General features: G+C 45.8%; 1 protein-coding gene across 1 annotated transcript in view; it reads left to right on the plus strand.

The window, feature by feature from the left end:
• Nucleotides 1-22372, plus strand: part of T265_00408 (hypothetical protein) — a gene marked incomplete at both ends in the record, with an annotated part of 65513 nt that overhangs the window by 29788 nt on the left and 13353 nt on the right. Inside the window, 3 exons of the mRNA XM_009164181.1 lie at nt 17340-17981; nt 19191-19806; nt 20529-21490. Of these exons, the coding sequence (XP_009162445.1) occupies nt 17340-17981; nt 19191-19806; nt 20529-21490 (2220 nt within the window). The remainder of the gene's footprint in view (nt 1-17339; nt 17982-19190; nt 19807-20528; nt 21491-22372) is intronic.

A 22372-nucleotide genomic window follows, 5' to 3' on the forward strand; every position in this document is an offset into this window, starting at 1 on the left:
CGCGCAAATGGGCATTCCGTATCATTTTGGCTTTCATGAACTTCCACGTGACTCACCCGTGGTCGATAGATTACATTGACCCTTGGTTGGACCTACGATCATATGGGTTGTCTCTGGATAAGTAGCATCCGATAGAGGTTTTTGTTTTGAGCACGTTGTGAGCGCTTTGCTGGTCCTCCAACTTCCGTTAATATTAGGATTTTTCTCACGAGACTTTGTAACAATTTTGTGCACACTGTACTCCTATTTATCTTCATTCGGAGTTTTATCCCGAATTATCTGGAACATTTTGCCTTTTTTCGCTCGAAGCCACATCGCCTTCTGTGTATATGCCTCTTCGTTTCTCTTTTTGTGAAGTCTCGTTGACCGATTGGACTGACTGTGCATCAACTGGGTGGTCTTTAGTCGTTTGACTTACCGCATCGATCATTGCCAACCACGTCGGGCAAGTAACGGGTACAGCTGTACTGAGATGTTTTCACGGTTCCCGTTTCTTCAGGAGATTAGAATGATTCAGCATAAACTAGCTGATTATGCCATCGTCTTCAGTGCCCGACTACATCTGCTCTATTCTCTTATCGGTGACTGAAAAAGTGACCGTCACACTTTTCCGTGCCTAGCTTCCGAAGGGTGCACGATGACTGAGGTACTGCCATGTTATCCAAATCTAGACAGGATCAGTCGAGATGTTGGAATTGGGTTCCAGCAGCAGATCCAGCATATTCTCGGTATATTGTTTTCAACTATTAACTGAGCTGAACTCACTCCTCAATGTCTACACACCATTCGGAAACGGAATAGAACGAAACCAGTTTTGGCAGGACAGCGTTTAATAATAATATTATTATTACCGTTAGTTGGCAACCATGGGAATATAACTACCACAGAATAGTTGGACGCCAGACGAGGAACTCGCTTGACCCATGAAAAAGGCTGTTGTCAGTTTCTATTCGTTATTACCAGGTTTAGTCATTCCCGGTTTTAAACACAGCGGAATTCGTTCATTGGCTGCTCACACTGTAGGGAACGAACTCCATCTGCCGAGCAAGGTACCACTAATTTCTGCGTACAGTTCGCGTAGTCGGAACCGACCCAGTTGCACGGTAATAAACAATAGTATACCGTTATTATCTCAAGATTGTTGCCGTTGTAGACACCGCCTACAGTGATTTATCCTCGTAAAAGCTCATTATCACTCGTTCGTGAGCCCACCTTGTTGTCAGAAGTGGTGGAAAGCTGATCTCATTGACAACTGTTTAGTGTACGGTCATTTCGGAAAGCTGATCAGGATCACTTCGCTCTTCATGAGGTTCTCATATGGGGAACCCAGGTTGCTAGTGCACACGTTAAATTGGAGATGCCTTCACCTCTTATGACAACTGATGCTGACACTGAGGACGCAGTCGTAACCTGAGTAAAGAAAATCAAATAGCTATTTTAACTGGACACCAGCGCTTCATTACCGTTTAACCAGGCCGATTGATACAAAGCAAGCCTTTGTGTGGGGAGAAATAGGACGCGAGGAAGGACCCGCTGTTAGCCTACGCAAACATTTGTGATGTTTATATCTCTAACATTCGTGTAAACTGAGTTGACGGGACAGCCGTTCTTGAATCCAAGGCAGACAACTTTTCCAACCTTCAGTACACCTTCGTTTTGGATCACTTATCGCCACAACTGAGTTCACGGACAGATTGAACGAGGTCGCTGTGTCCTGCGTCGAAAAATCTCCCGGATGCTTAATGCTTAGAACGTAATATCCTCGTGAAAAATCGAACTTCTGTTTAGACTTGGAGCACGCCCGGGTCTTTCTGCACTCTACCCTCGTTGCGTGGCTTCGAATTTGTCAGACAGCAACACCAATGTTGACACCGATGGTACACTGTCGTACAGTCATAAACCTCATTTTTAAAGCCCTAGTTGCAATAGAAGAGGAAGCCCCAGGAAGAGACCTGGTGCTAGCTTACCACAGTCACTTTGAGACGCCCACACCTCCACACACCTGTCCAGAGAATGTGAGAGTGAGGTAATGTCACAGTGACACACAAGACTTATGCGTTTAGCCAGTTCCTGTGACTGATGAGCTCACCATGCACAAAGTCCACGATTGTCCTCTTGGTAAAATAGGACCCCATGTGATCCGCCTTTATGGTAGCACCACAGAGCACACTCATCCTGAAAAATTTTTCTAATCTAGCTGACACGAAGTAAAAGTTTCCGTCAGTGTGCATATGTTTCACAGCCGAAACTACTTGTTCTTTTTCCAGACTGCTCGTTCCTTGGGGAATGGGAAGTACTGTACCATGTGTACATTGGCCCTTGGTTTAAGCACCCTCTTGGCCTTGTTTGTGATTGGCGGAATGCCCTTGCCTCTTTCACACCCCTAGAAGGCTGTTTTGTTGCACCATTCTGTGCAAAAAGATTGTTTCCACGACCTAGCATACCAATGATCTGAGTAGCTTGGACCTGACTTGGATCACCATTGACCCTGTGCTGGTACATCAACAGCATTTCGAATTACTAGCAGAACAGACTGTCGGATTCTGAATGTTAGCGTGCACATTGAATCCGATGTTGACATTGGGTAGGTGTAGCACAACGCCATATCAGCAGTCGGGTAAGTAGGGTGTAGTACGACACATCGAAAACCGTGCGGTCGCACGCTACCTTGTGTGTGTATGCAGCCATGTGTTCATCTGTCAAACGTCCCGTCTTTCCGAATGCCATCAAAACGGTACTGTTCCATGTCTCAGCGCCACGCAATTGTAAACACACCCCTCTCCACGCACACACATTCACTCGGGCATACTTTGTACATGTTTTCATTTAGGTCAAAGTTCGTGTACCGTGTGCATTCATACGGTAAGGTCTCAATAAATAAATTGTGTGCATTTGCGAATTTTCCGCTACATTGATTCAAAGGGTCAGCAGCCACTATACAAAGCACTTGGCGATTCGGTGAGTTAGTCCTCCTTACAAGCTACTGCTAGTCAATAAGAAACCAACGTTTATTGATTCAATATGCAGTACGACTCCCGTACACAAACAGACTCTCCACAGTCACCGCTTTTCTGTGATTCTGTCAGAACCTCTAGAGATCTTCACAAGAGGGTTCTCGTTTCCTTTATTCGTAATTACCACAACCATCTACGCAGTCCCCCGTTCAAACGGTGGAGAGTAAATGTAGGAAAATCTGCATACTATCGACACTCCTGTTTCCGGTTACTTACATGAGCATGTGGAGAGTGGTCACTCTTGGGAGATGTACCCCCCTGCGATTAACGAGTCTCCCTGCAACCGTTCTAAGTATGACCGTGCGCTTAGATACGGCACTTGCAAGTCACCGGCTATTCGTCTGTTCACGATGCGACCACTCCTCATATACGACCGAAATCAGCTCGCATTTTCGACGCATATATGCAGTCTTTTCTCTAGCCATGATGTTGCATCCATAACTTTGATCACGTCAACCAAAATGTGTGAATCCACTTTCTTGGGGTTTTCAGTTTTCGTTGAGAGCGTTGTAGCATAAGGCATGTTGATAGATACTTGAAATTCATCCCAATCGTCATCAAACTGACTAAGTTGCACCACTGAGGGACTACTCTAACTTGATACAGTTTCAGAATCATGATGGTGGATGGTGGTCTTAAACTAGTGTGGGATACTCGGTCACACTTGCCTTCCTAACGATAGCTTCAACTTTATGGTGCATCATTCCTGTAGAGTGCGTACGGTAATTCGATCGCTGGACATTTAGCTCCTTTGCAGCAGTTTTTGGTGTGTTGGTGGGGTGAGATGGCCCAAATGGCTAGAGTGCGAACTTACTGACGGGAAGGTCCGTGGTTCGCACCCGACCTCTCCCTCTTGACTTTTCCTGTCTAGGCTTGGGCAACCTGACAGTATCGCAGCCTTCGTGCTTCCTTCGGGTGACATGGCAGCTAGGCACCGGAAGCGTGCTACAGCTTTGGTGTGTTGTCGTTGAGGCATAAGTGTGAAACGGGGTCACACAAACCATCCTGTTCGCACCCAGTTGCACCCCGGTTACACTCCCTTTCGTTAATACATCTGAAAATTGAAGCGCGATGTATCTATCAATCGGTCAGTTTTGAGTAAGCCAAAAAGTTTAGTAGGTGTCGATACTTCACAGTCACAAGCCCGGAGGAGTCGAGCTCGCAGAAGAGACCATTTTTGTGCGGTTGCACCTCCCAAACAGCGGTATTTGGCTTGTTTCTAATTTCGTTTGGCCCGACTTCCTGAATAAAACCTGGTGGGACAATTATTTTGATAATCGTGTAATTTGCTACCTCGATCGTTCTTTTGCTACTTTGTGCTTCCTTCGAGGGTCTGCGTTCATACTTATTGACCATATATGCCTCCCAGCTCAGATCTTTATCCAGTAATTACTGTCATATTTTCATTGTGTGTGAAATTTCCTCACAGGATTCGCAGAAACGTCATCTCTCCTAGCTCAGGCTGGCATCATCTCCGGTACCGATCCGAGCACACCGTGTATTTTACCTTAATTATTTACATTGGGAACTTTGAACTCGCCGTTCGCCAAACCCTTTCTGAGTCTTTTCCGACAGTCTTATGGGTACTCTGCAAGCAATAGATGCAGTTTTGCCACCTAACCGTCCGATTCATTTTCCGCATTGATGTTTCTATACCACTGGGTCGTATTCTAGACATGCTGGTTCGCATTTAGGTGGGTTGCTACACAGGCTTGCATGCGCTAAAACTGCTCATCGAACAAGTTCCTGGTGTGTCTGCGCAACCGCTAGCCAACCGTGTGACTCGGTCAAGTTGTTACCTCTGACCGTATTCCTACTTCCCATACCCTTGACGGGACGGTAGACGCGCGGTGGTCGATCAACACCCGCCTCGCTTCACATGCCCACGTAGCGTTGACGGACCGGTTGGCCAATGCCCGTCCGAAAAATAGGTCAAGGCGATATGTTGGCTGGTTTAGAGAGCTTCCGATCAGCGCAAGGATTGGCCCAGGCCGTACTATGCTCGATTTGCAAGGGTCGGTGGGTGGAGCAGTTTGCACAAGGTATTTCGCTGGGTTTCCTCCCCCAACCTCTGCTCTCCGTCCGAACTAACGGGCTGTGACACTATAACACCAGTCAGCTTATCTAAAATGAAAAGGGCTTGGCTTTTATCCTAACACGACTGTGTTCTAAGATAGGGAGTAGAGTGAGAAGCCGACTGAGAACCACCTGAAACCATCATGGCGGCACCATATGAGCAAGGTATGGGTGCGATTTCCCCCAAACGTTGCATTTAAACCAGTATGTTTGTATGGCGCATTCACTTTCCTGGTCTGTAATTTTTCATGAAGAAGTCCTTATGTTCAAAGTAAGAGTTGCAGCCACAGAACTCGGAATGGTACATAGTTCGAGGGAAGAGATCCCGATCAGCTGTTTGGACCTCTCCCCTTCTCCTTAATTCCCAGTTACTCCCGTCTAGCCATATGCGACCACGACTTATTTCCAGTGTATTACTTCACCATGAATTGTATTCGGTGCCACAGTTGAATTACCACAAAAGTCACACATCGTGGGCTACTGTAATGACTAGGAGAGGCAAGTTAGCATTATCGCTGAGACGTATCGACCCTGCCTTCTTCGGAATAATATGCTGCCTCACAAAATATCCTGTCTAAATGACCTTACTGTAGTGATTTCCTTTAAAATACGTCTGGATAGTTGTCCGTGACCTCCTCAAACATCTTTCTCTCATAGTGGCTACCTCGCACGATTCTTCAATGAGCTTACTGTAGAGGGACTAATGTACTGCATTTCTGATAGTGTCGCGACGCACATTTCTGGTTTATCCACCGAACTAGATAACTCAGCCGTACCCAACTGCCACCAAGTGGTCTAGGTTAGTGAATCAGCTCGATATTGACAACCAATCATACTACATGAACTATCAGCATTCTCACTTCAATAGCACCTAGTTGTGAACCCTGCTACCCGATTAACCCTATATCATCTCCATGCTAGCCCGTCCTCTGTTTCGTCTGCAACAAGCTTCACACCACTCTTCACTACTCCGCGTAATTCATTCGCAGATAATCCATTCTGTGGTCTGCTCTCACTGCACACCTGTTCTCTGTCGTTGTGACATAAGAGTTCTCAGTAACCTTATGAGTAGTGTTCTATCAGGAAAAGGACTAATTCCTTTGCTTTATATTTAAATCTACGCTGCCCATCACAAATTGATCGGTGTTTCTTTCTGACCAGAGAAGCGGGTGGTGCAGACATAAATCCCGTATGATGTATGAACTGCTTGTGAAAACATGTGGAGCTGTATCGGTGCGACTTGGATTTTCCCCTACTTGTTCAGCGAAATGGGGGGCGAGATGGCCCAAGTGGTTAGGTCGCGAATTTCCTGCCCAGAAGGTCCGTGGTTCGAACCCGACCTCCGCCTCTCGACTTCCCCTGTCTAGGCTTGGGCAACCTGGCAGTACCCCAGCCCTCGTGCTTCCATTGGGTTCGGCGAAATTACTGTGACTATTTGAAACTCGAAAGTCCTACTGGATCACTCCTCGGCACGGGTCTGTGGATTCGGGTTTACTCTTTTTGAAAGATTATTCCCAGTTCTCCATAAAGACGAGTCTGGGTTCCCCCAGGTGCGGACCACTTCCTTCCTTTACTCATGTATGCGTACTGCGGACAAGTGGGTTGGCTAAGTTGTGGCGTACTGGTCTGTATGGCGCATAACTTACGCAGTTGTCCCTCTCAGGAGAGACCACGATAAGGAACTATCCAAAATGGCCTCTTCTAGGAATATTCAAAATGACAACAGAGGTCAATTAGGACTGACGAGAACTGGTGTCTTCTAAAATCTGCCACTCCAGCGAATTACGTGTTGCAAAAAAGCGGACACTAAGACACTAAATGCTGGGCTTTCCTTACAGAGCGCCTACCAACACCCCCCCCCCCGATATGCTAAAATGTTCCTGCGATGGAAATTCACAAACAAGAATTTTCTGACCTAGGCAGTGATGATGAGCTTCTAAGAAGGATTAGATCGTATCATGCGTGGGCCAATACTCAGACGATAACCATTTCAAATGATTTCTTCAGAGAGGTGGCCTTTTCTAGAAAGTAGGAGTTTTGTGGATGTCGAAAGTGGTGGGCCTCTTGGGCGTTTTTTGTATTATGAATTGAATTTAAGCTGTATGCTGGTGGATATTATTATTTGGTTCATGGAGCTTATCGATTGGGTTGCAGATTTCGTCATCAGTTGAGGAGACACCAACAATGCGTGGGTGGGTGAGCAAGCAAACCAGCAGTCAAGCAGCACACCTGAGCAATCCGTATTTCGCAATAATCCATAAATCCGTGTTCAGCGATGTTCGCACGTCGGTCTAACTAGTTTATCGCAAGAACACCCCCCCCCCTTGAGCTGAATTTTTTTAATTTCAGTCGTGTATGATCTTTATTGATACAGAAGTTTCTGAATAGACACTGTAACGTTTTTTGCCAACCTATTTATTTTGCCCGGATAAGTCAGTGGCTAACATCGCTGAATCTCGTCTCGACGACCCAGGTTCGAATCCCTGCTTGGTCACCTTCAAATTTACTACCGACTTCCATCTTGAAAACTCCGCACATATGTTGTTTCATCAATAGAGAGCACAAAAATACTCTTATAAGAGATATCAAGAGATAGTTACTTGTCAGTCACCCGAATATTAATCTCGGAAATTTCATTTGCCTCGGCACCAGCTACAAACTGGTCGCTTTGGCTGTCATGCTTTTATTAGGATAGTTCACATTTGTTATCTCGCCCCACATCCATCGGGGTCAATCAGCTAGCAATTAGGTCCTAGTAGCTACGGCAGGTACCATGTGTTCAACCCTAGTTACTAGCCCCATCGGTATGTGCGCTTGCTTGTCCTCAGCTGTCTACGGTCAAAAGGCCACCTACCTGCTATCTCTCCGTAAGCTGGTGCGCTGACCGTATTTGTCGCTTGTGAAGAATGGTTGTGTCGAATGTATGCACTTGTTGGTCGGTTTGTGTGTGTGTGTTTATGTGCCCGTAGTTCTCGATCTTGCTCTTTGCTTGTGTGCACAAATTAGTGTGTACGGTCATGCTTATGTGCCCTAGTTCTCGATCTTGCTCTTTGCTTGTGTGCACAAATTAGTGTGTACGGTCATGCTGTTTGGACTGCGGCGAATAACGATCGTTGTACATTTCACACCCAAGGTCATTAGGTCATGCAATCAATGAAAACTACAGATCGATCTTCGACCACATCCATGGTGCGCACATTCATGTGGACAACACACATAAGCGGACCTCCGATTTTTCGATCGATTGACCTGAGTAGTGAACTAACATATCACCGATCGGTTAAGCAATAGGTGTGGTGGTTACAGAGTACGTATTTGTCGTCGTAGCCTAATGACTATCGTGTTTTCATTCCTATAATGGACTGGGAAAATCGTTCCTGACCTTCACTGGGAGCTACCTGTTGGCTCGGTCAGCTCCGGTTACGTAGTTTGGCCTCAAATGACAGTTAATAATGGATCATACGCTTCTCCATCATTGTTCCACTTGTTATGTTCGGGAAATGTGGTGACGAAACTTGTGAATGAAATAGGCGATAAGCGGGGGATGAGTTGTTTGCGTCCAATTGAGAGCTGATCACACTGCTGACAAGCCCTGACCAAACGGCTGTGTGTTCTCAATCACTGCCCGGACGGTCGCGGGTTCGAAACTTTTCAAGTTTCGTGAGATGCGCACTGGTGACGATTCTCGACAAGGATGAAACAGCTGTACAATGCTTCTCGGTTTTTCAGCATAGGTTGACTTCATTGATAGGATGAAATCTCCATTGAATACTACCAAATCTCACATTGCTATGAAACAGACGAGGCTTCTGGGCAGTGCATCTCAGCCGAGTGGCCCAAACACTGTAGGAACTCCGTAAGCAACAGCAATCCTTAGTAGTTGGACAGGTGAGCCGCACAAAATCGCATTAAACTGCACTAAGGCTACCAAAACCGATGCATACCTGTATCCATCCTGAGATAAAGTGGACAACTTCAACTCGAACTCACTTCCGTACGGTTGTGTGAGAGACTTGTGGAGCACTGTGTCTGGTATGCTTTTTTAGATAGACAAGGAGCTGTTTTTGCCTCACTAGAGGCTATGTTGTCTGGCATGTATCCCTTATGAGGGTTGCCAAACCTGTTTATACCACAGATCAGTTGCGACTAACCTTCGTAGCTCGTGAGATGCTTTTGTTCAAAAAGCACCCGCTTGGTTCTTACTTACCGCATGAAAACCGACTGCCGAAGTAGGACGCATGGCTGTTTCCAGACACGGTCATTTGTTGGTAATGTATCGAAACATTGGTAGCCTGGGTGCGTTCACTGGTTCTTGACCAGGTGGTCGTTGATCGTTTCGTCAAGCCGGGCGATTAGTTTGAAAACGTTTCGTCATCAACTCAGCCGCGCACTGATGATGTCTCCCCGAATGCTGACGAAATGTTTGCAAGCTAATCGCCAGAATCGACGAACCGACCAACGACCAGGGTGATTTGTGATAATGCTTGCCATTGGCCGTCCTACTGACCATACTTTTGATTTCTTTCAAATATGTTGTGTGTGAGGCTGAGAACTAGTTTTGTGAATGTACCATACTGCGGACACCTATTCAAGAAGAGTCAGGACCGCAGATTCGCATATGGTGGTCCTATCGTGATCCCAATGACCTTGGCTATTGGCCCACATTTTTCATCACACTATATGGTATTGATTCTCCAATTCTGACGAAATTGTCAACCTTGATGTTCTCACCGTTCCACTAACTAAAGCGGTAGGACATCCTACGGGAGACTTGGACTCAACCTTGGTCTGATCATCTTAGGTTTTCTGTTACTTTTTTATGATGAAATCATGTCCTGGAATGGTTAGCTGTGTGATCCGTGCACAAGAATCCAATGTCTTTTCTCAATTAATCGACGATTTGTATGATAGATTTTAGAGTCCAATCCCGTCCACTTTCTCAGACGATCAACGCAGTGTTCTGTCTGATCTACACGCGTTCCATAATTTGGCGGATGGATTTTCTCGTACAGGCTTGCATTGACATGACCTAGGATGGTTGAATTTCTCCAACTATTATGCCCTTTTGCCCCCATCTAGGGTTCCTGACATGCTGGAACTTGCCGCCTGCGTGGGTATGATCCCCTGCAGTGCAATGGTACCGGGATTCGTGTGGCATCTTTCCATACCTGGAATGTCTGCATGCACAGATGCGTGTCATGTACAAGTGGCTGGGGACTGAAATTGATCAAGAAACAACTGGTAACGTGCCTGCCTGCATTTTGACCCTGTGACCCCAGCTATCAGCACCACTGGGTTGTACGGCATTAGATACAGACTCGTTTTGATTGACCCAACTGGTTTCTGCACCGCATATTTGCTAAATTATGCTGGTGAACGGAGCAAAACTGGTCGGTAAACAAAAGATTCTTTAGGGCAATAGAGCTTGATTCTTCGCTAGTTTACATTGCCAGCTCTGTTTACTTAGATCCTTCCTGAACCATTTACTCCGCAGGTTTACGAGGTATTTGGGTCGTTGCTTCCACCAAATGATACATATAAGTCCCTCGCTGATGCCATATTTCGAAAAGGTGTTTTTCTAGTGAACGACACCGTCTCACTCAAGTTGTGTGACTTCCCTTGGGCTTATCCGGATACACTTTACCCGTCTTTTTCTTTCCATTTCACTAAGATTGTTTTAGCTGCGTTCACTATACAAGTCATTCAGTGGCATGATTGCGATCGATCAGACATGAAAGGGACCGATCTGTACAATCTATGACGTATAAAACTGAGATGTGGTATTGATGATTAGTGATGAGGTTAGACCACTTGATATCACTGTTCTGTTGTTGCATTCTTAGATCATGGGCGTCGAATAGCGATCCAATTGCTTCTTTCTGTTCACTTTGCCTACAGCCACCTCATTCTCCTAACTAGTTTTCCGTTCCCTCCACCCCACCCCACACCACCGATACCTTGTTTGAAGGTTTTCAACCCTAAGCTTTCAAAGTTTTCAACATGATCATCCACTGAGCGACCTCATGTAACCTTGATCTTTCATCCAGTGTAACCTGTGATCGCAAGACCTTCAGGTTAGACTTTATTACGGTTCGATCTGTTTCACTGAACTTGGGTGATGGACGAGGAGTTAAGCACCAAATTGCCGGTCTTTTTAGCGTGCTGCTCTTGCTTGATTAGACTAATTTGGGGTCAAACTGTGCGGATCAGCTTAGGCTAAATCGATTAGGTCGTTGCGTTTTTTGTTCTACTCAATGCTAATAACACAGCGAAATGTTTTGTCGACATGTTACGAACTACATCAGAGTACTTTCAGAAACTTTTTCAAAGCGGAACGAGTGCTTATGGATGAGATAAACGGGACACACTTGCATATTTCGGACGTTTTTCTGCTACCTCGCATAGTTTTGTCTCGAGAAATCCTTTTTGGTAGGCCATCAGTCCGTGTCGATTTTGCAACAGGAACTGAGCATTCTAGCCTATGAACAGTATAAACTTTTGCTCGAGATAGCTCAATGGTTAGGGCACCAGCTTACGGACCGGAAGACCGAGCCGAACCTCGGCCTCTTGACTTCTCCTGTTTAGGCTTGGGCAACCTGACAGTATCCCAGCCCTCGTGCCTTCTTCCGTTGGCTTGGAAGCTAGACACCGAAAGGGTGCTTTAGCTGAACGGTTATTATTATAAGCTTTTGTGATGACACAAACGGTTTAATGTAACGTAAATTTGCCGAGAAGCCTCAACTCTTGCCACATGCGTGTGTCCCTCAAGCCTACCTTGATGGCGGAGCTAGTGGTTGCGACGTATCAACCCTCAGCTGGTTTGGACTGCGAGACTCGACGAGTAACTGGATTACGGTGACCTGAGACCATGCGGAAGCTAGACACAGTCATAGGAGAAACACAATGGGGACATTTGAAATTAGGAATCGTCATGTAGAACACGGAAAAATCAGTACACTAGTTTTCTCCAACATCCGAAAGGGATTTCTGATGTAGAAGCGATGTTCGTACTCCCAGTACACGGTAGGATCGCTGATGTTCTCAACTTCATTTATCTGAGGATAAACTGGTTTAACAAGTTTCACCTGGGAGATTCGTGAAGTGACAAGTTGACAGAACAATCTAGTTGAAGATGGGGGCTGACAGAATATTTGTTTCGCCCAGTAATATTCGGCTCGGTAGTTTAATGAGGTACGCAAACCGTTGCGCAACAGAAAGGCGCTTTAGAGGACGTTGAGCCGGAGGGTCGAAATTCGGACTGTGTCCACAGTTATCTAAAACATTGCCGAAGTAGTCGAAGTTGGTATGGGAAAATAAGAACTTTTCAGAACTGACAACGACGATTAAGTATGCTAAAGAGTCGTTGATCGTGTTCACGTTTAGTACCGGCATGAACAGTCGCATCATCTTGATATGCCTCAACACCTTTTGATTCATGGTTAGTCATAATCATAACCTACCGTAAAATGACCTAGGAGGGGGAAAGTTTAAATAACAGCCGAACGGACTGTTAATGGTAATCAGAACATTAGAAGCACCGTTATTTGGAATCCGGCGACACATCCTTTAGGTCTATCTTTGATTGATTCGGTTTGCTTACTACGTCTTCAAGTTGGCTTTTGCAAGGCTCCGCTTAATAAGCTGTGGATTAAGCGTACTGCGATAGTCGCCACATGCACGTGGAGTCTTGCCATCAGCTTTCATTGACCATTTTGGTTCCTCATGACTAAGACTCAGCCCGTTCAATGATCTTTCTGGAACACCTTTCACTCTACGCCTAAGCCACAGATCACAAAGAACTGTATGACAGCACACGAAGCTTCGGGAGAATAGCTTATCAGCCACCTCTGGCTTCACAAACTAAATCCTCATACCATCAGTGACTACTACACTTCGCCTAACCAACGTCTTCCAGTTCAGCTTGTGAATATGCAAGGAATAGCATTAGTCCAATTATGGGAGGAACAGGTTTAGTGGCAACATTTCATCGGTCCAGTTTTACCATCAGGAACGGGGAAATCACACCGACCAAGAAGTGGTAAGCCTCGGTGTTTCTAGCGCAGGAGTTGATATCCTAGATTTCAATATTTCGAGGACTCACTGGAACTGTCACCATGTCAGACGTAATGTTCAGTAGGAGTTGCGCGAATGCGCGACTATTACCGAGCTAAAACAGAGCTCCGAATACAGGAGCGAGTGTTTTACTACGCGCGGCGGGCTTGCAGCCGATTCTTAGCCTGAGTATGTAGCTAACGCTTGGCTGTCCTTGTATGTCTAGCCTGTTTTGGGTGAATTTCGCAAAAGCAGTTTGGTCAACCTTGCTTGCTCTTACATGGTGCTAAGATGTACTTATTTCAATGGTTTCGAAGATTTAGGCATCTCACTCTTGGTAGTTTCCTCTATTGACATGGGGCTTTTTCAAAAATTCCTAACTCTTCCTCTTCCTCTTCTTCCCCCATCGTTATGTGGCAGTTTCAATTGCCGGTTTATTGCTGTCCATGCTAATGAAAATGGAAGAAATGAAGAGATTCGGTCGGTTCATAGCTTGCGCATGTTATGGTGCTGAGTTGGCGCCAAGTTTCTTAATCATAGAGAACAGCAATCACAAGGCTAGGCTGAGTTCGAACCATGGATCTCCCGGTAGGTAGTTTCGCGCCATTGCCGCTGAACTGTTTTGAGCGGGGACCTATTGAATATACACAAAAGGGGTGGTCGTTCAAGCTCACTCGTTGAGAAGCATTGCGCGCAGGTATCTCTGAGGAAATCTGGGACTGGGAGGAAATTGGTGATGTCCTGAAGATTTTGTTCTTAACTTTGTAGAGCTTGACCTATCCAGTGTACACACTATTGATTAAGTTGAACCTCGTTGTCCCAATGCCACCGCAAACTGCTACCGGGAATAGCATACAAGTTTGCGCGGTTGAACATAATTTACTCAAAATACTGACCCAAACTCGAAGAAAAGCTGCATCCGGAAAGCCCACCATTTTTAAGTATTAGAACCGACAAGACTCGGGAAGATCGTTGGATACGTGGAGCATCTGAACTGGAGAGCTGCACATGGGAAGGACAATAAAATTTGGTTAGAATGCTGAAGCGGACAAGATGGCTCAGAGCGCGAATTTACTGACCCGGAAGGTCCGTGGTTCGAACCCGACTCTGTATCTCGACTCTCCCTGTCTAGGCTTGGGCAACCTGGCAGTATCCCAGCTCTCATGCTCCCTTCGGATGGCATGGTGGTTAGGTCCCGAAAGGGTGCCACAGCTGAACGATTTTGTAGGATTCCAAAGGAAGTCTGTAGGTGTACTATCCCAAAATGGGTACAACTTCAATGGGCATCACTGTGTGCTGGCGGACGAGGTACTATTATCCTGTTCAGCTTATACAACTGAAGCGATATCCAAACATCAGATGTACTTGACACGCTATTGGTATCAAGTTTCAGCAACTCTTCAAGGGAAGATATACCACCAGAAGGCTGAAAAACCGCAGTGCGAAGATGTCACGAGAAAGCAGCGGCACACTGCATGCTAATCATTTTAACCGTCGTTGAGCTGAAAAAAAATAATAAGATAAGGAGGGTATATCACACTTGATCCGCTGGCAGTTTGTCCATACCAGACAGCATTACTCCATTTGCGACCACTCATGCTCCTCCCACGTTTCCAATCTAACGTGGAGGCTAGATGGAGAAGTGGGTGATGCGTGCTATCTTGATTTCTAGAAAAAAAAGATTTGACACACCCAATCAATATGAGGACCTCAAAGGTGCACTTGCACATACCTGCACAGACAGATACAAGTTTGGCTGGTGCACTTGGTGGTGAGAAGAAAACGCTTTGTTTCATTGCCAGTTTTCAAGTCCACGCTAAGGATGGGGGGTGAGTGGGTTACCAAATTAGCAGTCTGGTCGAAACAGTTTCACGTCTTTCGTACGACTCCGCTTGACTTGGATGTTCACAGACCTCCCAAATGTTATAAGTGCCAATATAGTTTTTGAGTCTGAGTTGGGTCACACCTAACGTGTTGGAAGGAACGCATTTGGAGGCGCTTAAATAGCTGGTTCACTGGGTTGTGGAGGTTATCTTTGAAATCAGTGACAATGATGATTAGAGGAAACCTTAACGTGACGTTCACAGCACTACGTGGTTCCACGTATACGGAAATCCCGGCCTTCTGAAAAGTAGGGGAATGGACTGAAGCCCGACTATATCGATACAACTCAGCTAACTGTACGATTCTTCTACCATTAATACTATGCGGTAGGGAGTGGCTCTTTGAACATTGTCTGTAGCTGCCTTGTGCGGGTTTAACAGCCATTACTATCCTCACAGCCTCATGAGGCTCACTGACAAAGTAATGTGGACATATATTTTAGATTTGTGGCCCTTCCTACCGACCTGAATGAGAGCTGAAAAGTTGTATTTGTTTCGAGAAATATGATTGGTCTATCCTACCTGCATTACGTGCCTACCTGACTATATTGCATCTCTCCGGAGGGAGGCGACTATCGTGAACGGAGTCGTTTGGCCTCATAGAAGAAAGGTAGCTCCCCTCAGGCAAGACGTCTATCAAGTGTGGAGACTGTCATAGATGTCCTAGGGGAGTCCTAGTGGGAAGTATCGGGGTCAGCTGACACGTTGTCATCCTTGCGGTTGTAGTACGTTTGTGACCAAAATTTTATCGTTGTTCTATGTAGGGAGGCACCGATTCTGGGGATCTTCATTCTCTCATAATCAGTTGAAAACTTAAGACCTTGTGGGCTCTTTATTTCAAGGCTAGTTAGATTCATTCCAGACCTGAACCTAGGCGGTTGTGTTCCTTCCGGGTGACATGAAATGGCAAATCTGGTGAGAAGTGATGTCGCAGCTGAGTGTTTGGATTTCATCTGGTTTGAGAAACTCCTTTACTATCACCCGGAATGAGTCAATTGCCGTTTAAGTTAGGACTATCAGACAATAACGTAGTGAATGAAGTGTCGCTGTAAGCCTGGCAAACTCTCAGCGGACGCATGCTTGTTTTTTTTTTAATTCTGGTGATTTCTTCATTTTACCTGATGATTTGATTGTCGTCGCCTTCGTTTGATTTCTTGAAAGATGCAGTCATCAGAAAGAAAGCTAGTAACCTACCTTTAGTTTGACCAGAAGCGCAATTTTTCGCGCCGCAAGAAGGATGACTCAGTTATCACACGGTAGCCGTGTAGCGTTGTTTTAAGTTCAGACGGAAAACTAATAATTAGATGCACTTTTAGCGGAGGTGGTGACCTCTGGGTTGTTGGCCTTTACAAAACAGCCTTGAACTCTTTATTGAATTTCTTTGGTCGGCTGGCGAAGCAGAGCGTCAAACCTGAACTGATGTTACGCACAATTATGTTAGTCACAGGATAGAGGGTGGTCTATCGGAGTCTGAACGACAACAAGCGCAAAAACATGTCAGGAAAGTTCGGTAAAGCGAAATGAGCGAAATGAGAGTTCTTGACGTCCCTTCAGCGATAAGCTGCAGCGTATTGCAAACCTGTTATTAATTCGAGCACCGATGTTCTAACCGGTTTCTACAAATTCATAAAATTCCATATGAGGTTTGTTTCGCATTTGCATCTGACGTGATCGCTGAATTGTGACTCCCGTGGAGAGTGTGGTCCACACCTCTAGTTTACTGCTTTTGTCTGCTCACAGGATGGCTCACTTTCCCTTTTTATTTTCGAAGATCTAATTCATCATTAGCGGATGAAAGTGAGACCGAAACGAGTGTCTCCGTCTAGTTTTGATTTGCTTCAGGAGTTGACAACAAACTCACTGCGTGCGACCCAACACCCAGGACACCTGGTTGTATACCGAACACCGTTTGGGATCGCCTCATATGGCGAAATGTCATGTCTGTAGACATCTGCACGTCCCTTTTCGGTGCAGTTGATCAGGTTTTGCTCACTATGTTTGTCCTTTCATAACAGAGGAAATCGCTTCTCTATTGGGTCGCTTAGTTCCACATTTCCCTGGTTCTTCAGCCACTTTAACTTGAATTGCTCATCTAACAATTATCTATGATCCCATTTTTGTTAAACTTATTTACTTGTTTTTAATATGGGAATTTTTAACCTTAGACTTTCCATATAATGAACCACACAGAACCACATGATAAGATCCGTGCCGAGTTCGGCTCGGAAGTCTTGATACTTTTCATTATTTTTTAGTTTATTTTTTGTTTTTAATTTTATCCGCATCCCCTGTCATTTCTGTCTAGAACACTCAGCGACCAGAGTCGAAGAAGGATACATTTTCCCTGGATTCTAACACGCTAATATCCCTTCTGTCTGGTGCACCATTGTCCCAATTGCGTCCCACTTCGATGAGCAATGGAACAAGCGGCCTGGATCTACTCACAACCGGTTTGGACAGTCTGAGTGGCAACAACAACAACAACAACAACAACAACAACAACAGCGGCAGCACAGGCAGCGGCAATACCAGCACCAACAATGCCTTGCCCACAGTTTACTTGAGACAAGCTTTGGAAACGCTAGTCCCTCAGAATAGCACTGTATCAAACGAGCAAGATTCGACCGCCGCCAATGTGGCTGCGCTGGCGGCAAGTTCAAATGTTCGTGGTCAATTGTTAGAAAATTTGAATATGGTCTCGGCCTACCAGCAGTTGTCCCGGCTGAACAATAGCAGCGGTAACAACATCCGCAAACTACCGATTCCGTTTGCAAACTGTGCCGGTATTCCAGTAACCATGATACCGGTGAGCAGTGATTCATCGTCGCAAGCGGCCACACTGAATTTGGAGGCGTTGGCACAACTATCAAGCTCCACAGCCACCACCACGAACAACTCGACCGGCACAACCACAGGCAGTTTATCGACCGAGTTGATTTCACAACTTTTGAGTCAGGTTTGTTCACTATACGCCCTTGGCAAGACAGGAGCCCACTTTCTAAGGAAATGTCACCAAAACTTCCTGGCACATTCATTCAAATGCGTTCGAAACTAAGTAACATATTTAGGTATTCAACCGTATGCGAGAGATGATCACGTGAGCACGCTCGATAGACGCTTCAACTACTGGATTACCCACTCAATGTACTCATTATTGAGATCTGACTTAACCCTGGAGCTGATGAAATAAAATACGGTTAGTATGGCATCCAGTAGGAAGCGTTTCACTGGATCACCTGACAGTCCGTTGTGGTAGCAACTTCGGATGATTGTGACCTTCTTGGTTGACTTGTGAACGTACGTGCGTACGTAGCGTAAGTGATCTCGTTTCGGTTTGTGCGTCTTTACTTAATGGTGGCATGCTGGAACAGATAGGTCAGTGTGGAATACTGCACATTCTAGGTTTCACGTCATGTGTCACACACACACGCACACGCACACACACAACTCCACCCTTTACTCTGTTGAACATAAACTGCGCCAACTCTCCGGTCTCGGAATAACCACACTTCCTGGTTGCATCTTACCGTCATTGTTCCACAGTACCAGTGTTTTCCGGCAGCCTAGCAGAGATGATCTACTCAGACAGCGTTACGAATACTGTAATAACCGATAGGTACCCATAACCCACAAGTAATTGGTTATGGATTAAGGAAACTAATGATCGGAACCTTTGTTTATGGTACTTGTTCATCCGTTTTTGCGGATTTCATCCTCATTTTTGTGTTCAATCATTCCAACACGGGATAGACAAGATACCGCGTCAAACCGTACGATAATAACCATTTAATAACTTCATACGTTTTTGACGCATTACGAGCTATCTAGCACTATTCCACGGAGATTCATCTGAACAGTATATCCGGGACTCTACCGTATAGGTTGAGAACCAGTATCTGAATGAAATCAGTTCGGAGATATCCCTGGTTAGCCAAGTATTTGGCGAATACTAGTGCTACTCAGCCGTAGACCACCAGTCGGCTGAGATTGATACTTGGAATTATGGTATCGTACATAATTTCGATATGGCACGTCACATGGCACGTCTCGTGTACCACCGACCTCTAGCGACCATATTTTAGTGATGTGGTATGAAGTCAACCCTACTGAAGTTCGACCTTAACCGACCTAGCCAGTTAGTTTATACATGACTTTTTTATTTCAGAATTCCGCGTCAGATAATACAACTACCTCGGTCCCGTCTTCCGATGACAGTCTATCCATGGCGCTTCAGAGCTTGCTAATCAAGCAATTGTTGGATGCGACATCCAGTTCTGCAGTTCAACAAAAACAATTTACCATATCTGGTTCTTCAAATGACCCATCCACTGGATCCGTGTTACCTACCAGTTTTTCAGACTGTCGAATAATCTGCGGCCCCAATCAGTTTCGTTCTGAGACTCTATCTCAAACGCTCAATCCAAGTGTGTCGACCATCATCCCAGCTGTATCCAATACGGTTTCCACGCGCTCCACATTTGCTCGTCCATCTAGAATATCTCCATCACCCATGAGCGCTAACTCAACTACCATCTCTCAAACTCCTAATATTTCTGTGTCTTTTGGTACTTGCTCAACGCCGTCTTCGACGCCCTGTATCCTTCTGTCGAACGAGGTCACCACTTCGAACGAGCACTCACGGTCGCCGAATACCTCACTAACTACATCGAATAGCTCTAACAAGCTAGAGGGGATGACCGGTAAGACAGATGCTGTGGCAAGCGTGGCCGGCGAAGGACATTCTTGGGAACCTTGTCGAGTATGCGGTGATAAGGCCTCAGGTGAGTGCTGTGTTTTCGTGTTGACCGCTTAAGTTAGTTCATTTACATCCAGGGTTTCATTATCTCTTTGCGATGGGGATTACTCAGACTTCTCTTCTCTATAGGACCCGTTCGCTTCTTGTTGCACTATCTCAAGTCAACGGAGTTTGTATTTTTCTGTTTCCATCTCTTAGTTTTCATCTCTCCTCTGGCTAGGAGATCAATTTTTTGTTTTTTTTTAATCTCCCTCTGGCTAGGAGATCAATTTTTTTTTCTAGAGTACATAAGCCTGTAGATGAGTGAGGATAAACTCAATTAAACGATACCTTGTATCATCGAGAGGATCAGTATCCGCCAGGAATATCGGGGACGATGTGGTGAATAGAGTACCATTCGTAAATAAACGCCTCTGTTTGTTTCGTGGAAAGCTTCGCATACTCCTAAGCTGCTTGAGCACCTAGGACTAAAATGTACATCGCACTCAAACACTTACAAAATACTCAACGGTGTGGTTGCTTTTATCACCCATATATTGTTACCGATGTCTTCGCCTCTTTCGGCTGTATCAATTGCGTGATGGTCTTCGTTGACCTTGTTTTAGTTTGGGAAGGACTCGGTCGTTTTGTTTTTGGAACGGTATCCGATACTTTACAGCCTAATAAATAACCCTGTCTGTTAACCTTGCTCTCTCGTTTATTATTACAAACATGCCGTCTGATCCCCTCTCTTACCGTTCCGTTCAGGTCGACACTATGGAGTTGTCTCCTGTGAGGGTTGCAAGGGTTTTTTCAAACGTTCCATTCGTGGACATGTCAGCTATGTGTGTAGGAGTGATCAAAATTGCCTGGTGAATAAGGCCTACCGTAATCGATGCCAGTATTGTCGCCTACAGAAGTGTCTTCTTGTGGGTATGCGTTCCGAGGCGGTACAGAATGAACGTCGACCGTCCACCGCCTACGAATTCGGTGGCGGGGGACCAAGTTCCCCGAACATGTCGGTAATGGATACACCCAGTCGAACTCGACTGTTATTACCTCGACCTTCCTCTGAGTCTTCACAGTTACAGACTCAAGCTATCAAGCTGGAACCGTCGATGGACGGAGAGGGTGGGGAATTTTTGAGCCATCCGTCCGAGTTGAATAATCCGAGATCGGCGTCGGACGATAGCCAGACGTACGAGAACTCGCCTGTAGGGTCATCGCATACGAACGGGTCACATACCGCTCCTCATATGTATTCAGGCGAGCCTCAACCGCACGTAGATGACCAGTTCCACCAATCCACACCTGCAGTGAGTGTGATGAATCCCCTGACTTTCAGCACAAACAATGATGCTACAGGCCTAACTCATCTGGTGACGTTGACTTCCCCGCAGATGAGCACAACCCAACCCCTCCTTACATTTTCTGCCGACCAGTTCCCGTCCATTTCCTTCACCCCTTCCTCGTTGGATGGCACCCAAGCATGTCTTCTCTCCCGACTTCCATTATCCGGACCCAAAAACGAGCTCCTCACAACTACACCTAGGCAGGATAACTCCCCATCCGGTCTGACCAATTCTCGAGGCCTTGAACTCAGTCAATCTTTGTCCGACTTAACCCGATCACTTTCGAATCTATCTGGGATGGATATGCAGCGGTCGATTTCGCCTCTCAGACGTGCGACCTATTCATCCCCGATCTCTGGTTTGACTTGCAAAACACGGGTACGTGTTTGGTACGACGGTCTGTGTTAGCTTGCGTACATGCGTGTGTTAGTGTGTCACTGAATGTACGTTGGTTACAACGTGCGTCTGTCTGTGTGTCTGTCTGCGTAGATCACCAGAGCATGTGGTTCCTCTCTCTCTCTCTCTCTCCCTCCCTCCCTCAGAGTTGATTACGTTGGTTAGTCGCCTAAGCTTGCTAGTGAGCTTTTTGTTTGATCTTTCATGTGTGTGGGTTCATTTGGAGTTGGACTTGTTTCGACGTGCACACAGGCAACAGACAACACGTTCAACCGTATGGTGTTGGTGACGGTTCAGCCCATACGAATCAATCAATAAGAGCACGATGTCTCGGTCGCTAATTTCTCTCGCTGTGCCATAAGGTTAACAGCAGAACAACAGGTATAAACTTGCCAATGGTTGTGACCAAACTGTTCGATCATTTGCATTTTTTGCTGTCTTGGCGGTAGCACTGAAGTTTGGACTGAACAACTACTCTACGGGGTCGGGGTTAGTTGCTCGGGTCACAGACCTGATCAGCTTTTAGGCGGGCAGATCGGCTGGTCAACTGGAACACCGAACTAGGAAGCCTTTCTGGAAATCATTCTGGTCCATTCTGTGTATCATTTGGTCGGTGCGATAGCATTATCAGCAAGTGAGTACTCGGTACCGATGCATACTTGCCGGCTAGCTCTTAGTTAAGATACTCGACCATACATAGTAATCCGCCTGGAGAGAGGGAGCTTCCTCAGACGAGTATCTTCATTTCAGAATGCCTTACCGTAGCTGAAAAAGGCATGTGCAGGAGTGTTGTTCTGCTAAAAAAGGTTGCAACTCTATTAGCGGTCTCAATAACAGAAGCCTTGTTGTTACCAGTCCGATTTA

The sequence above is a fragment of the Opisthorchis viverrini genome (assembly GCF_000715545.1).
Source record: "Opisthorchis viverrini unplaced genomic scaffold opera_v5_4, whole genome shotgun sequence".
Classification (NCBI taxonomy): Eukaryota; Metazoa; Platyhelminthes; class Trematoda; order Opisthorchiida; family Opisthorchiidae; genus Opisthorchis; species Opisthorchis viverrini.